General features: G+C 42.3%; 1 protein-coding gene across 2 annotated transcripts in view; it reads right to left on the reverse strand.

Annotated features, from left to right (window-relative positions):
• Positions 1-19,578: 19,578 nt before the first annotated feature.
• Positions 19,579-28,000, reverse strand: part of GABRQ (gamma-aminobutyric acid type A receptor subunit theta) — a 72,853-nt gene continuing 64,431 nt past the window's right edge. For both annotated transcript variants that reach the window (XM_074277512.1, XM_074277511.1), the window contains one exon: positions 19,579-27,808. In XM_074277512.1, coding sequence (XP_074133613.1) covers positions 27,443-27,808 — 366 coding nt within the window. In that variant the 3' untranslated portion in view covers positions 19,579-27,442. The remainder of the gene's footprint in view (positions 27,809-28,000) is intronic.

Genomic DNA, 28,000 nt, shown 5'->3' on the forward strand with positions numbered 1-28,000 from the left:
CATACATGTCCAAACAGTTATTTTGCTGTACAAAAAGAATCAGATTTTGAAATAGTGTACAATTAGCCTGTGAAGGAAATAAAAAATGCAGGCGGACAAAAATAGGGGGATTGGGAATTTTATGCAGTGTGAACTCCCATAACTTTCATCTCTTCTGGTAGATATCATACCCTGCACTTAAGTGGCACAAAGGATGGAGTGCTAGGCTTGGAGTTCCAATCAGACTCTTATACCTGCGTAACTTTTAGCAAGTCAGTTAACTACTTTTTCTTTCAGTTTCCCCAACTTTAGAATGGACATAATAATAGTACCTTGGGGCAGCTAGATGGCGAAATGGATAGAGTAGAATCAGGAGGACCTGAGTTCAGATATGACCTGATACACTTAATACTTACTGGCTGTGTCATCCTGGGCAAGTCTCTTAACTCCAATTGCCTCGTCAAGTCTCTCTCTCTCTCCAAAAAAGTACCTACCTTGCAGAGTTGTTGTTAGGATCAAATGAAATCGTATTTGTAAAGCATTTAGTGCCTGGCACATAATTAGTGTTTAGGAAATATTTGTTTCTTGCTTGCCTTATATTGTAGTTATTTGTGCATATATCTTATCCTTCTATTTAGATTGTAAGCTACTTGAAGGCAGGGATCTGTATCCTAGTTCTCTCTCTCTCTTCCAAAGATAGGAACATATTAGGAGTGGAAAGTGTGCTGATTTTAGAGTTAGCTGAATTTGAATTCTGGCTCTTCTACTTATTACCAATGTGAGTAAATCACATTTTAGAAAATCTGTGGTCCTCAGTTTCTTCATTTGAAAAATAGAGGAGCTGGACAAGATGGTCTCTAGAGGCCTCTAGTTCTATATCTAGGATCCTAGTGTGAGGGATTTAGAAGACCCTTACCCAAAATGACTACTCAGAGATCACTCAGTAGAAGGCAGAAAAGTTATTTATTGAAAAACCTCCGGAGGATGAGCCATCCCATCACGAGATAAGAAAGACAAAGCTTGTGGTAGGAGGGCTAAAGAAATAGTAAAGATACATAGCTTTTATACAAGAGATTATATCCCAAGGAAGAGAGCATTGAGAAGGGGAGGGGAAGGCATCTAATTGGTTGTTGCTATTTGGAAAGATTGGAATGGAATGTTTATGTTACAAAGGATTATATCTTAAGTTGGGGAGCATTGAGAATAGATGCCAAAAGCAAATTAGAACAGAACATTTTCAGTTTCCCTGATTCTGAGAGGAATCATCCATCAGACCTTCAAACTTCAGATTGCTGAGCTGACGGCTCAGATTTAATAATCTAAATATTGATAATATTGAACAAGGACAAACATCATCATCTCTGGTTGAGTAAATGTATCTAAAGTTTAAGTAAATGCTGGCTAGCACATACCATACGTATGTAGGTAACAGAGACATAGAAATAATAAAATACAGAAAAAGAATTTAAACATTCCTGTTAAGTTCTTCACTTTATCATAACTCCATTCCACATACTAGGGACTGGAAGGAGAAGGGAATGAGTATTTATATACTCATAAGATCCTAACCCTATGGTCCTATGAATGTGTAAGGTGGAGAAATTAAACCAGGCCCAATGACTATCGTTTTTGTATTTCCTATAGGTCAGTTCAAGGCCACTACTCTTGGCCTAAGAAACTCAGAGCTTAGACAACTCTAACTATTGTACTGGGTAGGCAGCTCTTCTAAAATCAGGTTTCCCTAGACAGTAAAAAAGGAGAGAATCATAATCCATTTAAGGTAGGCCTTTGTTGAGGACCCTGGGGAAACTGGATATTGGAACAGAGCAGCTGACTCGAGGCTAACCCAGAAGTTACCACCTCTAGACTAAGCATTTACCTTAGTGGTTGAGGATAGTGGTCTGTGTACATAGTACTGTTCTGCTCAACAATTTCATCAAAGAGTTACAAGAAAGCTTAGTTGGCATGCTTATTTAATTTGCAAATCATATGAATCTGGGAGGAATAGCTAACAAATTGGATGAAAGACTCAGGATCTCAAAAGATCTCAACAGGTCAATTCTAGTAAATTGAAATTGAATTGGGATACATATTAAGTCTTATATGAGGGTTAAAAAGTAACCATCTTAATACAGATTAGGAAAGATGTAGGCTCTTACACTTAGATCTAGAAGTGACCTTAGAGTTATGGCTAGGCAATAGCTTGTGTGATCCAGCTGTGGCAGTTTTAAGAGATTGCAAACATAATAGGAATACTACGTAGCAGCAAAAAAGTTAGCTTGTGTTGCATTAATAGTTATTAATAACTAATAGTTATTAATATTAATAATGCATTAATAATTATGTCCTATGTACTGATGAAATCACATCTGATGTGTCATGTTCAGTTCTGGGTTCCACATTTGCTTTGGAATACATCGTGTTGAGGAAAACAGGGCAGTTAACAAATCCAGGCCAAGGTGAACACTTTGCACACCATACAGTGGTGGCACAGGGGGCCTTTATCAGGGTGGCAACTCTTTTTTTGAGGATTTGATACTTTACTTTTTCCCAATTATATGTCAAAACAATTTTAACATTTGTTTTTTAAACTTTTTAAATTATTTTTTTCCTTTCTTCCCCCCTCATTGAGAAGGGAAGATATTTGATAGAGGTTATACACGTGTAGTCATGAAAAACATATTTTCATTTTAGTCATATTGTGAAAGAAAACATAGACCAAAAATTCAAGAAAAATATGATAAAAAGTGTTTTGATCTGTTTTCAGATTATTAGTTCTTTCCCTCGAGATGGATAATATTTTTTTTTCATCATGAGACTTAGAAATTGCTTTGGATCATTGTATTGGTGAGAATAGCTAACTCATTCAGTTAATCATTATACCATGTTGCTGTTACTGTGTATACTGTTCTCCTTTTTACTCACTTCACTTTGCATCAGTTCATATAAGTCTTTCCAGGTTTTTCTGAGAGTATCCTGTTTATTTCTTATAACACAATAGTATTCCATCCCAATCATATATTACAACTTGTTCAGCCATTCCCCAAATGATGGGCATCCCCTAAATTTCCTATTTTTTGAGAGTGGCAACTCTTTACCACGGCAGATAGGAGATTACAACCCATTTTTAACTCAGGGAGTTGCTTAACTCAAGGAGAGCCAAAACAAAATGCCACAGCTGCAGCGTCTCCTCAACTATAATGACTTTAGATCATATGCACTGTTCACCATGACTGCAATGTCCACTGTCTCTGGCCAGATATTTTTTGATACTGTGCTTTCTCTAGACCAAGCTTTCTCACTCCTAAATACTTTCTGGGCTCTGTCTCCATCACCATTAAGATCCCTTCCTACTCCCTGTCTCTTAAATGCTCCTAAAGAGAGGCTAACATAATCAACTGCTCCCTCAAGGGTAAGGTTACCCCCCTGCTCCCCAGTCTCTTGACATTGGGCAAATTGCTGTGCTGGAGCTGGGTTGAAGATAATAATGTGGTAGGACATATTTGGAACTGTGATTGAATAGAGTAGGGGCATAGTGTCAGGTTGGGGGAGTGTTCTCCATTGCTATTTTAGCACATCTCCATTTCCATGTAAATGAGCAATCTTATCTAACTGTTTTTATCTACTGTTTTCTTTTACCTTATTGCTTATCCAGGGACAATTGAAAGCCCCAAAGAGAGGCAATATGGCTAAACACTTGACTACCTCAGACACTTACTAGCTGTACAAGTCATTTAACTGCTCTCTGCCTTAATTTCCTTATCTGTAAAATATGAAGGATGAACTTGAAGTTTTCTAAGTTCTTTCTAGTTCTAAAATCTATGATCAATGATTGAGTTTCCCTGCCTCCACCCTTGGTGCTGACAGCAATTTAGCAGATTATAAAGCCTCTGCCTCTTCTTCTGATACAAAACTGCTCCCAAGGCCAATGACTGACTGCCTGTAAAGCTAAATAACTCTGTATTTCTTGTATACTCTATGTACCTGTGGGGAATGGCTCAAAAAAGCCTGCTTGCCCCATGAAGACACTTCCCTATAAGGTAGTTGATACTTTTCTCTGCCTTGACTTGTAACGATGGACCAGGGTAGTCTTTTATTGACTTCTGTTCTAAATTGGAAATAATGGGTTTTCTTTCATGACTATGATTTCATTGGAGAGCTATGGTGAAGTTTGCCAAAAGATCCTCTCTTCCATAGTCCTACCCCAGGACTGAAATTCTCACCATTTGGGCTCCTCATTTGGGTGATGGTGTTTTTGCCTCCATAGTTCCTGGCTAAAATGTAAATATGTTATACAAAAGGGATAAAACCAGCTATTCATCTGTGTCCACTAAACATGAGAACTGAGAATAGTTTTTCAGATTACCTATCTGTCACTCAGAAGAGAGTAATGGATGACAACTCTGAACTTTGCCTTGCTTAGGTAAAAAAGTAGCAGGTAGAGATCTATTAAAGGAGGTGGGTTGTAAGGGGCAAAAGTGAACATGGAAGAGAAGAGGTAAACCTTATAGACTGGTGGCCTAGTCTGGTGTGTGTGTGTGTGTGTGTGTGTGTGTGTGTGTGTGTGTGTGTGTGTGTGTATTTGTATTGCAACCAGGTTATGCATTAGCAAGACATGAATGGATTTTGTATGGAATCTTGTCCAATTGCATTCATATTCTAGGGGGGGCAGGGAGATGGAATGGACTGGGCTTAGATTTGACTCCCATGATGCCCAGAAAGCTATTGTGTGAAAGAGCTTCAAATCAAAGAAGGTTTGCCATTTTTTGAAGGGTAGAGGAGTGAAAGATTTCTACATTTTCACATTTCCACATACTCCTTATTTTTCTTTTTTCATTTCTTCACACTTTCCTGAAGTAGAATAAGAAATTAACACAAGAAGCTCAGAATGTTCTTCTGAGGACTGCAGTGACCAATAACAGAGACTACTAGTACCTGGAAGATCTCTTTTGCTGACCCATCTTTAGAAATGAGAATTCTCTAAGGAGGAGGAGGAGGAGGAGGAAAAGGAAGAGGAGGAGGAAAAGGAAGAGGAGGAGGAAAGGGGGTGTGTATCCTAAAAGAACAGGCTGACTTTTTGTGAATAGCACAGCACATGGATACCAAGACTAGATCCTGACTTTTCCCAGTGGAGGTCACTGAGCCAGGCAGATGCTTTTGGCCACATGGCAAGACTGCTCTGCCCTAGGGCTGTCCAGCTTGCCCAATCCCAGAGTCATCATCCATTTACATGCTAATGCTCAGGTGATCCATGCTACCATGGCTCCCAAACTTCCCTATAGAGGTACAATGGCCTATTGGTTTTGCAAAGAATTGTTGGGGAGACAAGCTCAGCACCTTGGACAGAGCACTTAGGTAGCTAATTGTTAGGACTTAGGAACCTTCCAGATCTCCTAATCTCAAAAATAAAGGTAGTCCTCTCCCCCTCTACCAAAAAAAGTCCCAAAACCAACACACACACACACACACACACACACACACACACACACACACACACACACACACACAAAAACACTCATAGTCTTTCTCCTGAACTTCAATCATGCATCTTTATTGATTTCTTAGGAACCGCCAGTTGGAAGTGCCATCTCAAACTCAACCTGCCCAAAAACAGAGTTCATGATCTTTCTCCCTAAATTTTCCTCTCCTCCTAGCTTTTTCATTATTATATAGAGCACTGCCCTTCTCACAGTTACAGCCCACTAGCTGTCATCCTGGACTTCTTATTCGTCCTTCTCTTATTACCTTCTCTTATTATCATCTCTTCTCTCACATATCTGGTGGAATCTTGTTTCTATCTCCTCAACATCTTTTGCATTTGTCCACTTCTCACCACTCACACACCCCCTACCTTAGTTCAGGCCCTCATTATTGCAAAGTGACTTTCCTAAAGCACAGGTCTGAAAACATCATTCTACTACTCAGTAAACCCCAGTGACTACCTATTATCTGCAGGATCCAATATAAAGCTCCCTGTTTGGCTTTTAAAGCCCTCCTTCTTTTATAATCTAAGGCATTCTTCCCTTCCTACACTCCACACTCCAGCTCAACTGAGGTTGTTGCTGTTTCTCACATAAGACACCCCATCTGGTCTCCATGTCTTTGCATTACTGTCTGACAGGTCTGCAATGTGCTTGTTCCTCACCTCTACTTCTTAGAATTCCTTATTTCCTTTAGATGATTGCTCGTGACACCTTCCATAGAAAGTCTTTGTTGATCCCCCAACTCTTATGCTCTCCCCACCAGAAATTTCTGTTTTTTTTTTTTTACTTCACATTACTTATCATGTATATGCTGTCTCCCAGATAGCATGCAAGCTTCTTGAAACAAGGGACTATTTTATTTCTGTCTTTTTATCCCCAACATGTAATATGGCGTTTGATACACATATGGCAAGCACCTAATAATTTATTGGTTGACAAGGCCACAGCTATATGAGTGATCAGAGGTTATCTGGTAGTTTGGCAACCATAGAAAGAGGGCTGCATTTGGATTTAGGGGACTTGGGTTTAAATCCTGATTCTGTCACTTACTGTGTAACCATGGACAAATCCCTCCTTTTTCCCCCATCCTAGACGTCAGATTCCTCATTTATGTTTGAAATATGCTGCAAAGCTAAAAAGGATTCAGAAATGTATGAAGTAAGTTGGTTCTTGAAAGAAACGGTGATCCATTCAGAGTCAGGTCCTGGGTGGATATGTGCTTATAGACAAGGGAATGAATCTTTTATTTCCCATCCTGAAGCACAAGGTTCCAATTGGCTGGGTATGATAAAACAGGCTTCTTGATCCTCCCATTGCATGTTCCTCCTCGATGTGTTCTCCTTTCCTCATCACATAAGCTATATTCAAAAATGGTGGAAAACTCCTTTGGGGAGAAGATGCTATTGTTAATTAACTCATTAAGCATGTTCACTCAGTGCTTGCAGTTATCTTTCATCCCCTTCTTGTTTTGGGGTGATTTTATCATTTTATCAGTTCAGTGACTCAATATCTTGTTTTGTACAACTAAGTTGGTCAGCGGATGTGACCTTATTCTTTTCTAAAATTCCAGTTGCCTCCTTAACTTCTTTATTGTTTATTTTGTGGTTCAATTTATCTACTTCTGAAAGATCGAGGTTGAGATCCCCCAATAGTATAGTTTTGCTGTCTATTTCTTTTTGCAACTCTCTTAACTTCTCCTCTAGGCATTTGGATGTTATACCATTTGATGTATATATGTTTAGTATTGATATTACTTCATTATCTATGATACCCTTTAGCAAGATGTGGTTTCCTTCCTTATCTCTTTTAATTAGGTCTGTTTTCATTTTTGCTTGATCTGAGATCAGTATTGCTATCCTTGCTCTTTTTTTTTTTTTTTTTTTTTTACTTTAGCTGAAGCATGATAGATTCTGCTCCAGTCTTTTACTTTTGCTCTGTACGTATCTCTCTGTTCCACATGCGTTTCTTGTAAACAATATATTGTAGGATTCTGGCTTTTAATCCGGTCTGCTATCCGCTTCTGTTTTATGGGAAAGTTTATCCCATTCCCATTCACAGTTAATATTTCTAACTCTGCATTTCCCACCATCCTATTTTCCCTAAGTTATACTTTTCTTTTTCCTTCCTCACCGGTGTTTTGCTTCTGACCACAACCTCCCTCAACCTGTTCTCCCTTTTTTTCAGCCCTTTCCCCTTTCTTATCCCTTTTTCCTTCTATATCTGTTCTCCTTTCTATTAGCTCCCCCTTTTCCTCTTTTCCTTCTCACCTCCCTATAGCGTGATACAAGTTTCTATTTCAAACTAAATATGCATGATATTCCCTCTTTGAGTCAAATCCAATGAGATTAAGGTTCAAATAATGATCATTCCCCTCCCTTTTTCCCCCTCAACTGTAATAGATATTTTTTGCTTTTTCATGTGATATAACTTACCCTATTTTACCTCCCTGTCCTTTTCTTCCAGCAGAAGCTGTCCCTTTTCTACACCTAGTTTCTTTTTTATATCATCACAAAGTCAAATTATACCTACACCCTTTAAGTATACCCCTAACAAAGATATAGTTGTCAAGAGTTACACATATCATCTTCCCATGTAGGGATATAAACATTTTAACTTTTAAAAAACATAACTTTTTTCTTCCCTTTTTACCTTCTTATGTTTCTCTTGATTTCTGCATGGTCTTTTCATGAAAAATAATTGAAAATCCCCTATTTCGCTAAATGTCCATCTCTTTCCCTGAAAAATAATGTTTAATTTTGCTAGGTAGTTGATTCTTGGCTGTAGTCCAAGTCCCTTTGCCCTCTGGAATATCATATTCTTGATTCTTTGCTTCTTTACAGTGGAAGCTCCTAGGTCCTGGATTAATTCTGACTGTGGCTCCTCACTATTTAAATTGTTGCTTTATGGCTTCCTGCAGTATTTTCTCTTTGATCTGATAATTCTGGAAATTAGATACAATATTCCTTGGAGTTTTCATTTTGGGGCCTCTTTTAGGAAGTAATCAGTGAATTTTTTCAATGGCTATTTTACCCTCTGGTTCTAGGATATCTAGGGCAATTTTCCTTTATGATTTCTTTCTTTCTTTTTTTTTTTTTTGAGAGGGAATTGAAGTTGAGTGACTTTCCCAGGGTCACACAGCTAGTAGTAAGTGTTACATATATGAGGTCAGATTTGAACTCAGATCTTCCTGACTCCAAGGCTGGTACTCTATTCACTGCACAATCTAGCTGCCCCTCCTTGATGATTTCTTGAAAGATGTTGTCTAAGTTCTGTTTTTTCATCATGGTTTTCAGGTAATCCAATAATTCTTAGATTATCTCACTTAGATCTATTTTCCAGGTCAGTTGTTTATCCAGTGGTATTTTACATTTTTTTTTGGTTTTGTTTGACTGATTCTTGATGTCTCATTGAGTTGTTCACTTCTGTTTGTTTAATTCTAATTTTTAGTGAATTATTTTTTTTGGTTAGCTTTTTACCTCCTTTTACATTTGGCCAACTGAACTTTTAAATGAGTTGTTTAGTTTGTTGGATTTTTTTTTCTATTTTGCCAAATCTATTTTTAAGGAGTGTTTTTCTTCAGATGATTTCTGTTTTCTTCTCCAAAGCTCTCATTTCCTTTCCCCATTTTCCTTCCAACTCTCTTTTAATATCCTTTTTGAATTATTCCAAGATAACATTTTAAATTGGAGACCAATTCATACCACCCTTTAAAGCTTCACCTGGAAGTGTTTTGCCTTTAGCATTCTCAGGGTTTCAGATCTGTTCTTTCCTATCTCCATAATTGCTATCTATGGTCAGAACTCTTTTTGCTTTTTTGCTCATTTTTAAAGGTTGATGTTTGCTCTTAGGGCAAAGGAGATATGGTCCTGAGCCTCCTCTACAGACTGTTCATGCTGCTCTGGAGCTGGTGCTGGTTCCCTTCATGCTGGGTGGGTGTGACGAAATCCCACCTGTTATGCTGGGGTTCAGGGACTCACTATTTGCCTTCTGTAGTTGCATTGGAGGTTTCACAGCTAGTCTGTTGATTCATTGGCTTAAGAGCCAAGACAGAGTAGCTAACACTGCTGTATTTTGGCTAAGAGCCTCCTATTAGATTTCCAGTGAGAATTCCCTGTGCTGGGCCAGGTCTTCCCCTGTCTAATTGAGACAGACCTTTCCTGAAGTTCTTTCAAAATATTTTCTTCTAGAACTTTGTTATACTCCAAATATTTGTGGGTTCTGTCACTTCAAAACCCATTCAGAAGCTTGATCTGGTGTTGATTCTGAGGAAAGCCAGGAAAACTCAAAGACCTATCTACTCTTTGCCATCTTGGTTCCACTCCCTGATATGACCTTTCTCTAAGTCTTTGTTCCTCTATGGAAATACAACTCTATAGGTTGCTCACATTTTTGAAATTAGAGGGCTGGACCTGATGGCCCTTAAAATCTCTTTCAGCTCCAGATGCTGGTCTGACCCCTTCATCCCTGGCACAGTAGAAGAGCTTGGAACTTGGAACTGGGGCAGACATATGTTATGAACTGCCCTCTGACACTGACTAGCTGTATATCCAAAAGAAATTCATTGCTCTGAGCCTTTCAGGATCATGAGGAGCCGAAAAGAGGTTTACTAAGTGCTTTGCCATCTTTAAAGTGATTTATAAATATCAACTATTATTTTCATACAGAAGGAGGAAAGTGAGATCCACACAGGTCATATAAGTTAAAGGAAGATCCAAGGTTAGAACTCAGGTCTGTGGTATAATCTGTCATACTATTCTCTAAAACCATCCCCTCTTCAGACTCTTTTCCACCCCCTAAGCTTTTGCCACTCTGTAAGCCTTAATGCTGTGTCACCATCACTTATCTCAGGAAAATGAATCCTTTGATTAAATACTTTAGAGGAAAAACCATGTTTGACCAGGTAATACATTTCCCAGAGGCTTTGTTGCTAGCATGAGCAAACTGAATCAATTACCTTGGCTAGCTACCCATTCATCTCCATTAGAAGCCGGCAGCAGCCTAATGGACTGTTGGGGATCCCAGTCACTGAGAGTCACTGAGGCTTTCTCAACTGGAAGCCTAGTTCTTTCACTGGAGTCCCCAAAGGGCCTTATCTAGCCTCTAATGAGGCCATTGAATTTGGCCAACACCCAATGGAAAGCTCAGATTAGCCTGAAAATTCCTGTCACTGGCCTGGCTGGCTGAGTCGCTCCCATGCTGCTTCTGTTTCCTCAAAGTCTTCTTGGTCAGTCAGTGTTCATGGGATAGCATATGCTCTTGGGTGGGACTCTCAAGGTGCCTGGGGGCTATAGGCTGTTACTCCTTCCTTTCCTCTACTCTCCACTAGTCCAAGTTGCAGAATGGACTCTGAGTTGAATTGAGGGAGAAAAGAATATGGTGAACTTACATCCTGTAGGAGCATAGGAGCTAGAGTTGAAAGGAACTTCTCATTTTACAGATAGGATAACTGAGGCCCAAGGTACTAGATAGGAGAACTGGGATTTGTGCTTTGGGATGTTCAGTCCCCCATACTGCTGTCAAACTGAGATGCCCCAAACACATGGCATGGCACTCCCCTGCTTCAGAAACTTCAGTAATTTCCTGTTGTCCCTAGGAGAAAAAAACACACAGATTCAACCTTCAAAGCCTTTCACAGTCTGAATCCAACCAATCTTTCAGGCTGATTATCCATTTATCTCCCTCATATAGTCTACATTTTTACCGAAGTGCCTCATGTGCTATTACCTGTACATTCCACATATTGCCACCTTGCCCTTGCAGAGGGAGTCACCCATGCCTGGAATGCTGTCTCATTATCTCTGCTCCTGGGAATGCCTAGCTCCTTGAAAGACTCACTTTGTGTGCCACTTCCTAAGAGCACTTTCTAGAGATTGTCTGGGGGCTAGTCAGGGCTGTGTTGGAACCAACTTATATAGATTTTCCAGATCTTAACATTTTCAGGGTAAGTATTTTATTTACCCTGGCAAATCAGCAAATGCTACAGATGAGGGCTTGATTTATTGCTCTCTTAGTTGCCTAGGCTTAACAACGTGATGGAGAAAATGTTAATAATGCAAGTTAAATTGAAAAGTATGTCCAGCATAGATTTCCTCCCTCCTTCCTTCCTTCCTTCCTTCCTTCCTTCCTTCCTTCTTCCTTCCTTCCTTCCTTCCTTCCTTCCTTCCTTCCTTCCTTCCTTCCTTCCTTCCTTCCTTCCTTCCTTCCTTCCTTCCTTCCTTCCTTCCTTCCTTCCTTCCTTCCTTCCTTCCTTCCTTCCTTCCTTCCTTCCTTCCTTCCTTCCTTCCTTCCTTCCTTCCTTCCTTTCCCCCTTCCCCCCCTCTCCTCCTCTTTCTGTCTCAGTCTCTTTCTGTCTCTCTGAATCTATTTCTCTCTCTGTCTCTGTCTCTCCCCCCTCCTGTCCATGCCCCAGTTCATTACTCCCCCACCTTCACCCCTCAGAAAATGACTTTGTATACATTTTAGCTAGATGTATATGTCCCTCTTTCCCCCAAAGTAAACTATCCAAAGGCAGGAACTCTTTCATTTTTGCCTTAATCTCACAGTTTCTAGCCTAATGCTTGCTGCTTAAGGGGCACTGAATTCATTTATTCAGTTGCATTGAATCCATTTCTCTCATTCTGCCTGAGGGAGGTCGCTGGGGCTGGTGCAGGATCAAATCAGGGAAGGTAGGAAGGGATACCGAGGGACTATGGAGATGGGAGGGATATAAAAGGAAATGTAGGATATGTAAAATGAAAAAGTATCAATAAAAATCTCTTTAAAAAAATAAATGACCCTAAGAAAGATAGCAACAGAAAGATGGGTTCCCTTACTCCAAACTACTCAATTGGCTTTATTTTTAAGTTTAATTTATTTTGCGATTAATAAGCATTTACTTTCTCTCCCTTCCACCTTTTCTCTCAATTTAAAAGGAAAATGAAGAAAACCCTTGTAATGGATATGTGTGGCTGAGCAAAACAAATTCCCACATTGGTCATGCCCCCAAGTGGCTGTCTCACTAATCGCATCTCTGCCCAGAAATGCCAAGCTGTTTCCTTGTGAATTCTCTGGCGTTTTGGTTGCTCACTGCTTTAGTCAGTTGTCAAGTCTTACCAAATTTTTTGTCAATGTTACAGTGTCATCGGGTCAGTTTTTCTCCCGGTTCTCACTTCACTTCATTCTGTATCAGGTCGCCTGAGTCTTTTTTGCTCCAGGTTAGAAAAAGATCTTTGGTTTAGAATCAGGTAATCTGGGTTCCAGGCCCAAGACTCTGGTCACCTATGACTTCAGGCAAATCATTTCCCTTCACTGGGCCTCACTTTTCTCTTCTGAAAAAGGAGAGGACAGCCTCCACCCTTGTGGTCCTCCCAGGGATTTTCTCCGTGGGTAAATAGTTCAAGGCTTTGAAAAGTAGATTGGGGAAAGGAATTCTTTTCATTTGACAGTCAAAAGCAAGGCTTTCGGATTTTCCGTTAAAAAAATTAATTTGAAAAAACAACAGCTGGTATGTTTTGGCTTCATTGATCTAGACCAAAGACCTTGGGCCTGCCTTCTCCTTTCCCAGCACCTACCATTATCTCTTCTTTCCTTGGCCTTTCCCTCTGTCTTTCACTAGGCACTCAGAGCCTAGAGACTAATCTCCTTCCATAGGGGGTGGGAGGGAGGGTGGTACTCCTAGGGGCTCTCCCCTTTCTCCCAGGAGACTTGCTAAGCTTCCCTTCCCCAGCATTTCTCAGCTCCCTCCCCTCCTCCCCACTGTGGGCCTTCGGTCCAGGGCCAGAGAGGGACACACAGGTTAATTTGGGAAACTAGGCTGGGACTTAGCACATGGCAGCTGGTGCTGTTGGCATCAACTCTGAGGGAGAAAAAGTGCTGATGGTTCCAGCTATCTGGGTGATTTATGAGTGTTCAGGGAGAGTCCAAGGCTGGAGCCAAGGAGAAGGCTTGGGGAAAAGGGCTTCTCCTCAGTCAGTTAATTAGTAGACATTGATTAAGCACCTACTGTGTGCCAGGCACTGTATTAAAGACTGGAGAAACAAAAATGGGCAAAATAACAATTCCTGTTCTCAAGCAGACTGGAGTTTAATGGGGGAGAGAACATAAATACAAATAAATGATATATAGGACAAATGGTAAATAATCCACAGAGGGAAGGCCCATGGACGTTGGGGCCACAGCGGCCTTGGTCTTTGGACATTTTCCCATAGGAATTGAGGACACAAATGAATTGTGTCACCACTCTGTGTTCCCCACACATACCTGGCCTCCAGCCTTCCCTGAATGAACCTCAACTCTTTCATTTTCTATTGTGGCAGCCCCTTTAGCAGCTTTCCTCTGTGCTGGATCCGCAAGCCCCATTGTGCCTCAAATGTTGACCCCCTTGCCTGGGGATGAACTCCTGGGTAGGATGATGGGGAACAAGTTTCTTCCTGGCACCTTCAAACCTAGAGCAGTCTTTTAGAACTCAATGTCAAAACCACTTGTTAGGACTCACCGAAGAAGACTTTTATGGAGCTAATGGTTAATAATGAATTAAAATGGTAGAATTTGCATGTATCTGAGACCTTTAACGTCTTTAGCTAAAGAAATTAATTTCGAATGATTTAAGTTTTAGGTGCTATTGCCAAGTTAGTCAAAGCCATATTTTGTAACTGGTGTGAAGGGCTCTTTGGGCAGTTAATATTTATCCTCAAAGCACATAATCATAGAAAATAGAATATCAAAACTAGAAGGTCCTTTCAGATCATCCACAGCTTCTTCATTTAACAAAGGAGGGAAACTGAGGCCTACAATCTAGTGGCAGATCATCTCAACAAAGGTAAACAGCTGAGCAAAGTACTAGGGCTCTATTTTAATAACATCCTTTTTTTTTCTTCTTATGATCTGAAAAATCCACAGATATGAACATTTCAATATACAAAGAACAGAAACCTTGACTGTATTTGAAATCATGAACTCTCACTTGCTATTGTATTTAATATGAATTTAGAAAGTGGTAATAGAATTGCCTTGCTGGTCTGTGTCCCCTTCTGAACTTCCCTCTATTCTTTTTAAAATTTTTAATAGATAATTTTTCTTTTCTTTTTCTATAACACCATCATTGCTTAATCTTTCTCCTCCTCCCCCAGTAAAAGCCTTATAAACTGACAAATATAATTAAACACATTGGCACCTCTGGCTGGCTATCTCCCAATAGGTATGTTTCATTTTCATTCTTCTAAAATCTTCGAAGACCAGTGACTGGTGAATGCACTTCTCAGCATTCTCAAGTCTCTCAAAGCTGTTCTCCCTTACATCACTGTGGTCATGTCTCTTCAGTTGCGTCTGGTTCTGTTGTCTTCACTTTGCATCAGTCAAGATAAGTTTTCCCTGTTTCTCTGTGCTATAGTGCATCTCTTGGAGCTCTTCAGTTTACCCACTTCTTTTAATCTGGCGTTCACATACCAGGTCAGGAGAGCTGGTGGCATCAGTACTCAGTCTGCCAATGAGCATTTATGAAGTGCCTTTTATGTGCCAGATACTGTGCTAAGTTCTGAGAATACAAAGAAAGGCAATAAGCCCATATTATCCCCATGATGTCCCGAGGGGTGGGGAAAAGCCAGAGAAGGATAATCTAAGTTTTTTCTCTTCCCTTTTTTAGAGGAAGAAACTGAGCCCCCAAGAGGGGATCTAAGAATTGGAACTCAGGGAGTTATTGGTTGGAACCCAGGTGTCTTTTCTCCCAGACTGGGGCTCTTTCTATGACTCTTCTCTATTTCCCTCCACAGTTTCCCCGAATCTTGAGTCTGATCCTCTCTTTGGTGGCTTGGGGGAGCATAAGAACCTTGAAGAGAGGGGACTTCAGCATTTGGGGCAATGTCATCCAGGCCGACCTTGGCTAGACTTATCCATCAAGGACACAGGCAGAGTCACCTGAAAAAGCTGTTCCTTGATCTTGGAAGAGCTCCCCAAATCCCGCCAAGGAGACCATTGGCCACAATCCAAACCATCATTTTGTTGATCAGGGCTTGATAATGATGATGGTGGTATTAATTTGAATTTTTTCAGCTGCTTGGCTATGGAGGCAGCAGGGGAGGGGAGGAGTTAAATACTACGTGGAGGAGCTGGTGATAGAACTCGTCAAGGGTTAGCCTGTGTACCTGGGACATAGCCTGAATGAAGGCTTCCTTATGATAGACTGAAAAATAGCTACGTGATAGGATAGCATGATGTAGTGAACTGACTGGGATGAGTCCTGACTGCTACTAATTTGTGGTGTGATTGAGACTTGCTTCTATGAGTCATGGTTTTCTCATTGGTCAAATGAGGGTTCTCTCTATCTTGGCCACCCTTGCTCCCCAGTATTGTAATGAAGATCATATAAGTAAATATGGGAATGGATTCCTTCCCTCATCCCTTATTCCTGAGACCCGAGCCCAGCTGATCATAGAGGATCATGGTGCAGGAGGCAGAGCTGTCACTAGATAGGACCAGTGAGCCTGTGCTCCAGGGCCTGAGGCTTTCCACTCCCCTGTGTCTCATCACCATCATCTATAAAATGAGGATAATGATATTTATACAAGGAACCTACCACAATCATCAAGAGAAAAGTGCTTTGTAAAACCTTAAAGCACATTAGTGAATTACTTTTACAGACTCTCCCAGCTGACACTTTGCTTTGGCTTCATAGGATATCAGGAAAGGCAGGGAGATGGGCAAGCAATTAAGAGAGTGCAGCTCTTCTGTGTTTCTGGGGACTGTGGCAATTGGGGTTGGGGTGAAATAGTAGATAGTACTTGAGTACTTGAGTTGAAATGTTGCCTCACAATGACCCTGAGCAAGTCACTTTACCCTATGTACCTCAGTTTCCTCATCTGTAAAATGAGCCAGATAAGGGAATGGCAAACCAGTCTTCACGAAGGAAACCCAAAATGGGATCACAGAGAGTCAAACAGGACTGAGATGAATCAACAACAATAACAAAAAAATAAGAGTGAGTTGTGCTCAGTGACATCCAAGGTCCCTTCTAGTTCTCAATCTGTGATCTCTTCCTCCAGCAAGGCTTGGCTTTTGAGGACATGGATGGTAGAATCTGCAGCTTGAAAGTGGCGGTTAGGTGGTATAGTGGATAGAGGACTAGAGTTGAAGTGAGTTCAAATGCTTACTTAGGTATTTATTAGTTCTGTTCCTCTGGGTAAGTGACCCCTTTGCTTCCATTTCCTCATCTGTATAACAGAATTGGGAAGATCAAATAAGAAAACATATAGAAAGAGGTATAATTTCACAAGCCTTCTCTTTCCCCGCCTCTTTTTAAAATTTTTCTTTTCTTGAGAGATAAGAATGGCTGGGGGGCTGGCTTTAGAGCCAGAAACTCTTGACCCCTATGGATTGTGCTTTCATAGTCTCCAGGCAGCTCTTTAAAACTGTAAGTGCCACTCTCATTTCTCAGAAGGAGTTTTGATAATATAATAAATCCAATAAAAATTCACCCAAATTTTTTATTATATTTAGAGTCCAGGGGAAACTGGCACTCTCATCCTTTCTCCTTGCCATTCATCTGTACTGAAGTTAAACATCCCTTTCTTCTGTAGGGGAGTTCTTTGCATTTCAGTTGGATATATATATATATATATATATATATATATATATATATATATATATATATATATATACATTTGTACATTTGTTTGTCCTACACACACACACACACACACACACACACACATATATATATATATTTGTTTGTCCTTTGTTCAGGATGATGACATCAGGGAGGCAATGTTGTGGCTAACAAGTGATGGATTGAAGTGAGGGAGGGCTGGGCAAGGCCATCTGCCTCATTTTCCCCTCCAGAGTCATCTGAGTCCAGTGACCATGATGAGGTCATGAATGGTGAATGGATCAAGAGAAACTAAAGAATTGATTCCTGAGGAAGGCAGGCAGCAGGCTCTGACAGAGATCAGTTTAGTTCCATGGTCCCACCCTCAGAGATAATACAGTCTGAAATCCAAGTTATGTCAAACCCTTGAGACCCACCCTCGGTAGAGGTCTAGAGCAGTCTCACCTTGCCAGATGCTGTCAAAAATCCCAGTCATGTCCCTGAGGTCAAATTTTCCCTATAAAATCTACTTATGGCTCATCCCATGGCTGCTACCTTCCTTTGGGTCAATTCACCGCAGCACTCTCTCATAGTGTCTTTCTCTAACTCCACTTTACTTCCCAATACCACTTCTCTTTCTTACAGCTAACTAACTCTTTGAGTGCTAAATTCCTTTCAGTATTTAGCCTGCCAGCTAAGGGGACACCCCAATCTCATGGAGTGTCTCCTTTCTACTGGATAACTGTGAATTCTACCAAGGAACTTGTCTTTCATATACTCTCCCATTCTATTTAATATTTACCATTTCTTGCCACTGTGAATTCTTCACACAAACAAACACCAACTTGTGGTGTTGCCATTATCTGCTGTCTACATAACCACATCACTTTGATCCTCGAATCACATCAGCCAGATATATATATCAGGATGACTGGAGATGGCTCTGATGGGGAAACCATGGCCTTTTTAAGCTAAGATCTTCAACAAGTCTCAGTTTGACAGAGGCCGCATCCATTCAGTGATTAAGGTTAGGTAGCATCTGAGGCAAAGAATCTCCTCTTTCACCTACTCCAAAAAGAAATAAATGAATGAATAAAAAAAGAAATGAATGAATCTGGGAGGGGAAGACCCTCAGGGTTTCTCAGAAAGCAGAAATGACAACTCAATCTCAATGGGATTGGCCTGGGACCTAAATGCTGACTATCAAAACTGATATAATAAAGGGTTTTTCCCTATGGAGAGCTGTGAGCAGAGGAAGCCCCAGTCATCTCTGAGTGTCAGATACTTCTAGAAAAGGGAAGGTTCCCAGACAAGACAAAGGAGGAAGGAAAGAGGTGGGCAGGGAGATCAGGTACCATGAGGACCACATGTCCAGGATTGAAATGGAAGCTGCCATTTTGGTTAGGATTCCAAAAATTGAAAACAGATGTTAGAATCCAGGAACTAAAAGATTCTGGGTTTTTTTTTTGATAATTCTTGTTGGATACATGTATAACTTTCTTATATTAAAGAGTTCTGTAAAAATTACCAGCTTTGGGGGAAGAGGAAGTGCTCCTTCAACTCTGGTTGTAAAATGAGGGGAACTTATCCCCTGCTGGCTAATTTCAAGTTGTGGCAGTACTGATAGCAAGGTAGAAATCAGGAGAAGAAGGTTGCAGTATAGGGTCTTGGGCCTTCTGTGCTCAGTTTAGTCATGGGAAGTGGGGCCAGTGGATCTGTGAAGGCCAGTCATGGCACATGAGAATCTATTTTGCCTGTACAGGAGGAATGTGCACATGCATGCGTGTGTGTGTGTGTGTGTGTGTGTGTGTGTGTGTGTGTGTGTATGTGTGTGTAATTGGGGGCGAAATCCTATTGATCCAGTTTTCTGCAACTTAACAAACTGGAATCGGATCACACAGTTCTCCTTTCAAGGGCATTGTTTTTAAAATATTTCCAATTTGGATAAGAAAAAGAATATCACCAAGAATACACCAAGAAAGACTCATGACCAATCAATAATTTGCAACATTCACATACATTTATAGCCATATAACATACAAGTTGCTTAAAACAATAACATGATTTTTTTTTCTATTTTTATACCCCCATTTTTTTTTCCAAAAAAAAATAAATAAAAAGAAAGAAAGAAAAAGAAAAGAAAGAAACATAAAAGTTACATTATTTTGGTATGTTTGCTTTTTAAAATTTTTTTTAGAAAAAAACCTTTCTGTTTTATTTTGTACAAAACTGTAAACTTTTTCAAGTTTAATGTTGCTAGTCCCTCCTTCCCTAACTAAAGGGTGGCTTTGACCTTGGCCCCTTTCTCCCCCCCCCCCCACGCAGGGCGGTCAATTGAAAGGCAGCAAGGCAAGCGTGAGCATCAAGTAGGCTGGCGAGCAGCTATATCCTTCCAAGTGGAGGATTCTTAAGGCCAAGAGTGGCCAGGGCCAAGCTGGGGCCCGCTGCAACTTTGAAGCCAATCTCCTTTTCCCTCCCTAGTACCCACCCTAACCCCCCACCCTCTGAATTCCCTCCCTCCCCAAACCCCCCCACCCCCACCCAATAGGAGATGGCGGCCAGCTGCTCAAGGAGAGTAAACAAAATGGCTCCAAAGGCCACTTGTGAGCTTTCTGAATTTTTTTTTTTTGTCATTTTTTCTTTTCTTTTTTTTTTTTTTTTTTAACAAAATGATATATATGTTGGATCACTTTGCTAGAAATGTTAAGTGTCTCGTCTTATCTTTTACATGTTAAGCTCATGAAAAAGATAAGCAAGGTCTTATTTCATGCAAAGATGCAAACTAAAGATAAGGTTTTATGAATTAAAAAAAAAAAAAGAAAAGAAGGCTGTGTTGGTTCCTTGTTGCTGTAGATGTCTTTTGGTAACACTGAACACAATGCAGTGCAGCCTCTTCTGTCACTTGGCTGGGGGTAGACCAAGTGATTCCTTTCTCTGGTCTCCACACCTTAGGGTGGCAACACCCTTCCTTGCTGTCCCAGGCTGCTTTGCTCCTTTGAACATCAGAGTAGTCAAACCGGGTCTGGACTATGTCCAAGTGGGATGGCATGCCATGGCATTGCAACTTATACCACTCATTCCCTCTTGATTGTCTTTACAGTTTGCTTAGGCAAGATACAACACATAGTACATCCCCTCTAGAGCCATTTGAGGCCCAAACAGCCCCAAGGCAGGCCGCTTGGCAGATGTTTCATAGTTCCTTCGAGGATGGGTCATCGATAGTGACCCGGCCCATGTGTTGTGCATGTGGCATCCTCAGGTTTGAACTCATCAGTACGACATACGTTACTTTCCTCCAGTCCCAGCGGATGATTCTGCTCTCAGAGGCATGCCATTTGAAAGCAGCCCATAGGGCATGTCACCCATTTTCAAAAGGCAACTGCCATTTCCACTGCCAGGTTACCAGTGTGGGTGGGTAACTCCAAGACAGCTTGTCTTGAGTACCCCAGCACATCACTTCTTTTCTGCACACAAGGAAATATCATTGGAAAAGGCCGTTCTCTCAGCAACATTCAGTTTGGAATATGCAGAGGCAACATTGCTTTGTGATTAGCAAGAGGACTGAATAGATTTTTATAGTTACATCTGATGGGTTCAATTCAAACCTAACAGATCAGCTGCTTCCACATCTGGGGGTGGGGAGAAGCGGGTATTGATGTGTGTTGGGAAAGCTGGAGCCCCAGCCACACTAGAGAAAGGGGGCATGGGAGAGAGATACAAGAAAGGCAAGAGGAGAAGGAGGAACAGGAAGAGGAGGAAGAGGAAGAAGTAAAAAAAATTCCTCTTTGACTGCTTTTCAATCCCATGTACTGTGTTTTTGCATGCCAATTAGTCCAAGAGTTGTTAAGACCAATTTCCTTTGCCAGGGATAGCCTAGATTTGCCCTGAACTCTGGGTGTCTGGCTGTGGTTACTAAGCAGGGAAGTAGGTCTAGCCTGGCTTTGGGACCAGCACAGCTGTGGAGGTCCAGAAGACAACTCCATAATGGCACAGAGTGGACAAGGTGGGTTGCTAGCCAGCTTAATGGTGTGTAGAGTCCATTCAGGTGAACAGCAGTGAGACTGCATTTGGGGTTCAGTAAGTTTTGCAAAGACCACCTTGGCTACATGAAAGGAAGGGGAGATTTGGTCCTTCTCACATTCCTTTGATCTGCCTGACTTTGAGCTTAGGACACAATCATATGCTCCAGGGAGGTCTGTCTATGCAGTCAATGCCAAATGTCCCTTTCTTTTGGGTACGGTGGCTCAGTGTGTCTATATGATACATTTAGGGCAGGAAACTTCTTGATCGCCACATCATGCTATCGTCTAAAGTGATCTGTCATCTCCCCATTCGTTTTATAGTCCACCATTCAAGTAATTTTCTTAAAATATCACTTTGATCCCATTTCTGATCTGCTTCTTTTTCTTTCAAAGTTCCTTAAAACCCTGGTGTATGCCAGAGTCATGGGCCACTGATCTTGGTTGGTATGCCCTGGGTGTGGAATGCTTTTTGCATGTGTGACTACCTTAGGTCGCCTACTGGAATGGGAGCTTCTCTAATGGTGGAGTTGAAGTCTTTTTTAGCTGCATTTCTCCCTGGCACAGCATGAGTGCTCAAGAAAAGATGCATTTGGCTTAGGAAATTTTCCTGTCTTGAATTTCTTGACTTTGAGGTTAAAAAGTGCTATGCTCCATCTTGCTCACATCATTAGGCCCTACTTAGGGCCAGCATATTAATGAACATGTGCTCATAAATAAAAGTTCACTACAATTAAATGGGCACTAGGTACAAGACCTGAATATTCAACCTCCTAAAAAACAAAAGGGAAAAAACCCTGAGGCTCCTTTTTGCTTCCATCTTAAGCCCTATTCCCCAACCTCAGGAAGATGGGGTGAGGGACTCAGCAACCAGCGGGCAGGGGCACTGTCTCTGTCTCTAAGGTTCCAAAGAACCATCCTTTCTCACCTCCCCCCCCCCCCCAGCCCAGTGGTGACCAGATTTAGGATCTCAGGAGTGGCCAAAATGGCAAATCTGTTTTGCTCTTAAAGGTGACTGAGCAGCCAGTCCCGGGGCTCTTGCCCTGTCCACATCCTTATGGGATGGGACAAAGCAGATTTTCCTTTGATGCTTTTTGAATGTTTTATAGATTTTAGCTACCTTAGATTGGTTTGAGGCTAGGTCTTGAAAATGAAGGGGCGTCTACTGCACTATACATGCGCTATACACTATACACTATATACTATACACTATACACTATACACTATACACTATACAATGAGTAGGCAAGCAAGAAAATGTCTGTGTGTACCCGCGCAGATTTTTTTGGGGGAGGGATTATGATAGACTAAGAGAGTGACAGAGACAGAGACAGAAACAGAGAACGAGCGTTTCATGAGTTAGCCAGTTTCCTGGTGCACTTGAACGGCTGCTTACCTCTGTTTCTGTCCTTGGCCCTTTAGCCAATGTCCCCACAGGAGTAAAGGTGTACATACAGCACGAAGGTCAAAAAAAAAAAAGCTGACCAAAAGGCCATCAGGCCTAGCAGGTGAAAGCACGGCCCCAAAATGCCATTCTGTGCCACTCTGTCCTCGTCTCCTGTTAGGGGAGACAAAGATCATTCATGGCTGAGTCAGCAGACTCAGGGTGCCTTTTCTCTTAGTGCATTACTCAGTATGGGGCTGCTCCACCAACCTCAGCACACAACCACACGTTTATTTGGCTTACAACAAGAAAACAAAAATTAGAGACTTATTTAAGGGGACTATATACACAACCCCTTCTCTAGGGCTTTGCCTACCTCCTCTCCATTCTCTTTGTTATGTCTTTTCAATGTAACTTCAAGGTTCTCTCCCCTTCTGACTTTTATTTCTCTAAATATCTTCTGACCACCCAATCTAGTCACTTGCTTCCATCTCTGGCTTTCATGCCTTTTAGTCCTCTGAGCTCTCCATCTGGGACTCGGCAAGACCCATGTGATCGTCCTCATTTAGAGTCCTGTGCGTCTGTCTTCTAGACTGGTGGCTTCCATTTGGGTACAGAAAAGTATATCTGTCTTAAGCCATCTGTGAGCAGGGAGATTGAGGCCACACACCTCAGCAGAGGGTGTGAGTCTCTGACCCCCAAACCTATCCTATCTATAGACCATAGACTTCCTGTTCAGCATTGTGACCGGAGTCTTAGTAACTTGTGACGACAACATGTCCTTATTCTCCATGGCTTAACTGAAATCCCAGTTTTGCCTTCCACATGCTTTATTGAGCCATCAACGAACTCCACTCCCATTTGGGACATATCCCGAGTTCTAACCCTCTTCCCCCTCCTCATTTTGACTTCCTGCCTCTCTCAGTCAGAGAGCACAGACTCAATCCTGAGAACCTCGGTCAGTACCCAAAGTGCAGCCTGTTTTGCCAAAGAGAGAGGCCTGGGTTATTGGAAATGGTCCCACTATTGGCCCTAGGGATGCCTTCTGCGGGGACGAGATGGGAGTCAATCTAGGATGAAAGAGGATCAAGCAGTAGCAAGAGGCCCTGCTTACTTGAAAGACTGGAGCTATTGGTGCTGTCATCTCTGCTGTCCATATACATGCACACATAGCAAGGAAGCTAGATACCACCTACAGTGGGACTTGGCTCTCTTTGACCCAGATTAGAAACCTCTAAGTGTGAGACAATCTGAAAATAGTGCCTGCTTCTCCTGGCCAGTCTACTCAGCCACAACCTTGTCAGTCTGTCGGGAACCCCAATGGCAGCCGTGCCTGTTCCTGGTTGGATGCCGGGAGACCGAAAGCCCATTGGTTCGAGTCATCAGTGCCTCAATCAAATCTCTTCCTCATGTTCTTTCTCAGTCCCATCCTTACAAAGACCAATCCCTTTTATGCCCTGGGCAGCTGGGGGTTTCTGCACTGGCTTCTCAAGCCAGATGAAGACCTGGCCTTAAATCTTGAACTAGGCTTCCACTGAGCACATGCAGGGTGAGGAACTTCAGCCACACCCTCTTCAACAGACAGCTACTGCACCAGAAAAGATTTCTACAAAAAAGGGACAGAGATTTCTGTTGGTTTGGGAGAATACATGTGTGGTCCCTAGTTCAAGAAGTGCTGATTACAGACACATGATCTCAGTCACACATCCACAGACAGCAGACACATACCGGTACATGGACTGAATGGTGCGATCCCAGATGGATCACGTCATTCCAAAGTGGATGCATACACTCCTTCTTACATCCCACACCTGGCACTCCCGCACAGACACACACGCGCATACACACACACCTTTCTTACTTAAAAGATCTGGGTATATGACAGAGACTCTGTTTGATCATCTGGTATACTTCTCTGTCTTTGAGAGAAACACAGCCCGACACACACACACACACACACACACACACACACACACACACATATACACATATGCACACTCTCTCTCTCTCTCTCTCTCTCTCTCTCACACACACACACACACGCACACATACTCTCTCTCTCTCTCTCACACACACACATACACATACGCAACACACTCTTTCTCTCTCTCTCACACACACACAAACTTTCACACACACACACTTTCAAACATTCTCACACATGTACACACTCACACATACACACAGACTTTCTCTTACAAACTCACACACATAAAATTGCATGGTAGACAGACACACATTTTCTCTCTATCATACGTATACATACACACAGAGATAAAGGTGCATGGCAGATATAGACACACGCACTATCACACACAAATGTGCGTGGCGAATAGACAGTCTCACATACATAGATACTGACTCAAGGACATAGGCACACACTGCACAAGCACACAAGTACAGTCAGTCACCTTGACACTAGTGATACACACACACACAGACATACATGGCAGAGAAGTGGGGGTGAATTCAAATCCACTCAATGAGAAGGTCAAGTAGATCTTTACATACAGCTGCACATGTAAAAAAAGGGAACCAACCCTGGAGGGTAGGGGGAGATCTGGAGGCTAAAGCAGGGGTAGAGGAGGGGGTTGTTGGTTAGATAGCTGAATATATACAGCATGGTAAGGGGGAGCCTCGTGAATGCTAAACAGATAGGGAGATGGGAGCAAATGGTTTGGGGCCAAGAAGATTGGGGAGCCAGGAGGGTTGATAAGGCCTCCAGTGCCGTGTTGCCATTTTGAATAGCATATTCACTTTTGCCCCTGAAGTCAAGAAGTTCAGTTTTAGTCTAGCTTGAAGGGAAAATCTTGCCAAATGCTCTTAGGTGGAGCTTCATTTGTAGATCCCGTCATTTTGTTATAATTGTGGCTAATCCACGTCAAGATTCCTGCCATTGTCATTGGTCTGAATGCCCAGATGTTGCTTGTACAATTGGTTTTTTGAACCCCTACCATTTCTATCCTACCACCCTCAGATTCCTGCTGACTTTGAGCTCACCTGGCACCCCCCAGAGCTCACCTCTACCTCTGATACCAGCTCACCCCACTCAAGGGTCCCTAGGGGCCAAGTCACAGGTGTCCTGCAGGTCCTGCTGCTGCTGCTGCTCAGTGGGGGCAGCAGAGATGATGGAATCAGCTCTAGGCTGAGAGTTACAAAGTCTAACTGGGTTCTGCTGTTGCCTCTGCCTCCCACTTCCTGTGAGACTTTGGTTTTCCTGTCTGGCCTCAAAATGTTGTAATCTTTAAAATGTGTATTATGATCAAAAGGTTGATTAAATACAATCAGGCATATAAAAAACACTTCGACAAGTAGAAAGCACGATACACAGTGGGGAAGGGATTCTTCTCTCCTCTTAAGGGTTTGGTCCCTGCCTCAGGGGTAGAGGCCCACGCAGGGTTTATCACCTCTGCTTAAAAATAGAAATAAGGGGGCCACAGAGAAGAGCACACGGATGATCCACCCCCAAAAGAGTGCTGGAATACAAAAAGAAACCCCTATATATAATGCACTCAACTTGAGAACGGGGTGGAAGGAGCACCTTATAATGCCTTATGCCGAGATGACCATTTGGCCGGGGGGGGGGGGAGGCCTTGGTTCTAATCTCAGCTCCTATAGGGCAGCAGTTTCCTACCACCCTTAGGATGCTCCTTAGCAAAGCCCCGATCCATTGTGCGGGGAAGGAGCTGGCATTTTTTAAATCGTCTCTTCTGGTGTGGCAGAGGGACCAGAGGGAGTAAAATATTGATAGAAGAAGAGGAGAGAGGGAAAAGCAAAATGCAGAGGCCATCTCGAAGTACGAGCGGTCGCCACCTGGCTTATGGCCTTTGCCAGGCAGGGCTTAGAACATATGATAATGGTTACTCTCAAAAATGGTACTTGCTTAAGGAATTCTGCTTTAAAATATCAGTGCTTCGGGAAAGTTCTCGTAGGAGTCAACTAGAATTTGACAGGTGAAAGCCACATTAAATACTATGTATCGGGCAGAGACATCCGCCTCTGAGTTATAGGGTTTTTTTTTCAAATTGCATTTGGGATGGTCATGAAGATGCCTTTTTAGTTTTGCCAGGGCACTGGGAAACAGAACGTGTGGTAATGCTGAAAAGGTTGTTAGAATCTTTCACTTTTTTCCAAGTCATTATTCATGAGATCTATTTTGGAGTGTGGGATGTGGACTCTCGGATGCTGGGGATAAGAAAACTGGCTGATTAACTATCCCACAGCAGACAGGAAGAGAATACAAAGCTAGCCTTATCTCAAAGAAATAGATGAGCTTTTGTCTGCTTTTATTCCCCTTGGTCCTCTCATTTTGGTTCCTACTAGGCTGAGTGAGGATCAGCTAGGTGGCTGTCATAGCTTCCCTCTTAACTCAAACCTTCTGCCAAATTTGCTGCCTGCAGAGGAGGCCCACGCCACTCTGGGAGCTGACCGGGGCAGGCTAGGGGCCCTTGTCTACTCTCATTGTGACTTGGGTTGTGGGGCAGTAGGAAGAGGGGACAACACCATTGGTCACTCCAGTAAATTCTAACATCAGACCTCTTTCCAGCCTTACAACTACCCCTCCCTTCTCCAAACTCAAGTCTGCTCCCTACAAACCTTTAGGTCAAATCTCCAGCTAATTCTTATGCCGGTGGATGTTGTCCCCACTTCCTGACTGTTTAGGAGACAGATGCTCACCAATTTCCCTGCCGAAAAATCAGAGAGTCCAGCCGGGGAACTCTATAGGTGTCCCACTCAGGAACTAGATGAAGAAAAGATGGAAGAAGTGAAAAACAAATTTTTCTTAACTTGAATGTTCTGGAAAAGTCAGAGCTTCCCTCACCCTGGTCCTCAGAGTTGATCTTTAACAAGTGCCTACTACATGGAAAGTACCACAGCAGGGATCAGCTCGGCAAAGGCCAGTAAGAGAAACCTAGAACCAAACTAATGAAGCAAATAACGGAAGAAGGAAGAAGGGAAGAAAATGGAATCAAAAGGAAAAAGCAAAGTGAAAAAGACCACAGTGCCCGGGCCCTACTGCCTAATTGACATAGTATAGCCAGTAAAAGAGGTTGAAGAAGGCAAAGGTGACAGGAAAGACAAGTCGAGACCACTTATCGACCACGCTGACATCATTCAGGGTGGGCATTCTGAGCTTCAGCTTGGAGGAACGGCGGCGGAGGCGGCCACCACGGTGGCGGCACCCAGAGCTGCGGTGGCGGCGGCGACCTCCAAGAGGGCTGATGGCTGGCTCCATTGGCTGGTTAAGGGCAGAATGAGAAATCGCCCCCCTGCACAGCTGAAGCCCAGAGACATCAATGGATGCTCCAGAAATGCCAGTTACGGATTCCTCCATCTCATTGGTAATTTCCAGAACACTCAAGGCAATGTTGCCATGGGCATCCACCTGGGAGGGGGACAAAAGCAGCAACAAGGTTGTTATCCTCAGAGAGGAAACTTGAGTAGGGATATTGAGTGACTTCTTGGCAGGTGACCAATGAGTGACAGTGTAGAAGTTCAGATCAGGAGTTGTCCCAATAAAGTCTGGGAAAAGACCTGGAGCAGTGGCTCCTTATATTTGATGGTCTTTGGGGAGGAC

Source organism: Sminthopsis crassicaudata, chromosome X, assembly GCF_048593235.1.
Source record: "Sminthopsis crassicaudata isolate SCR6 chromosome X, ASM4859323v1, whole genome shotgun sequence".
In the NCBI taxonomy this organism is placed as follows: Eukaryota; Metazoa; Chordata; class Mammalia; order Dasyuromorphia; family Dasyuridae; genus Sminthopsis; species Sminthopsis crassicaudata.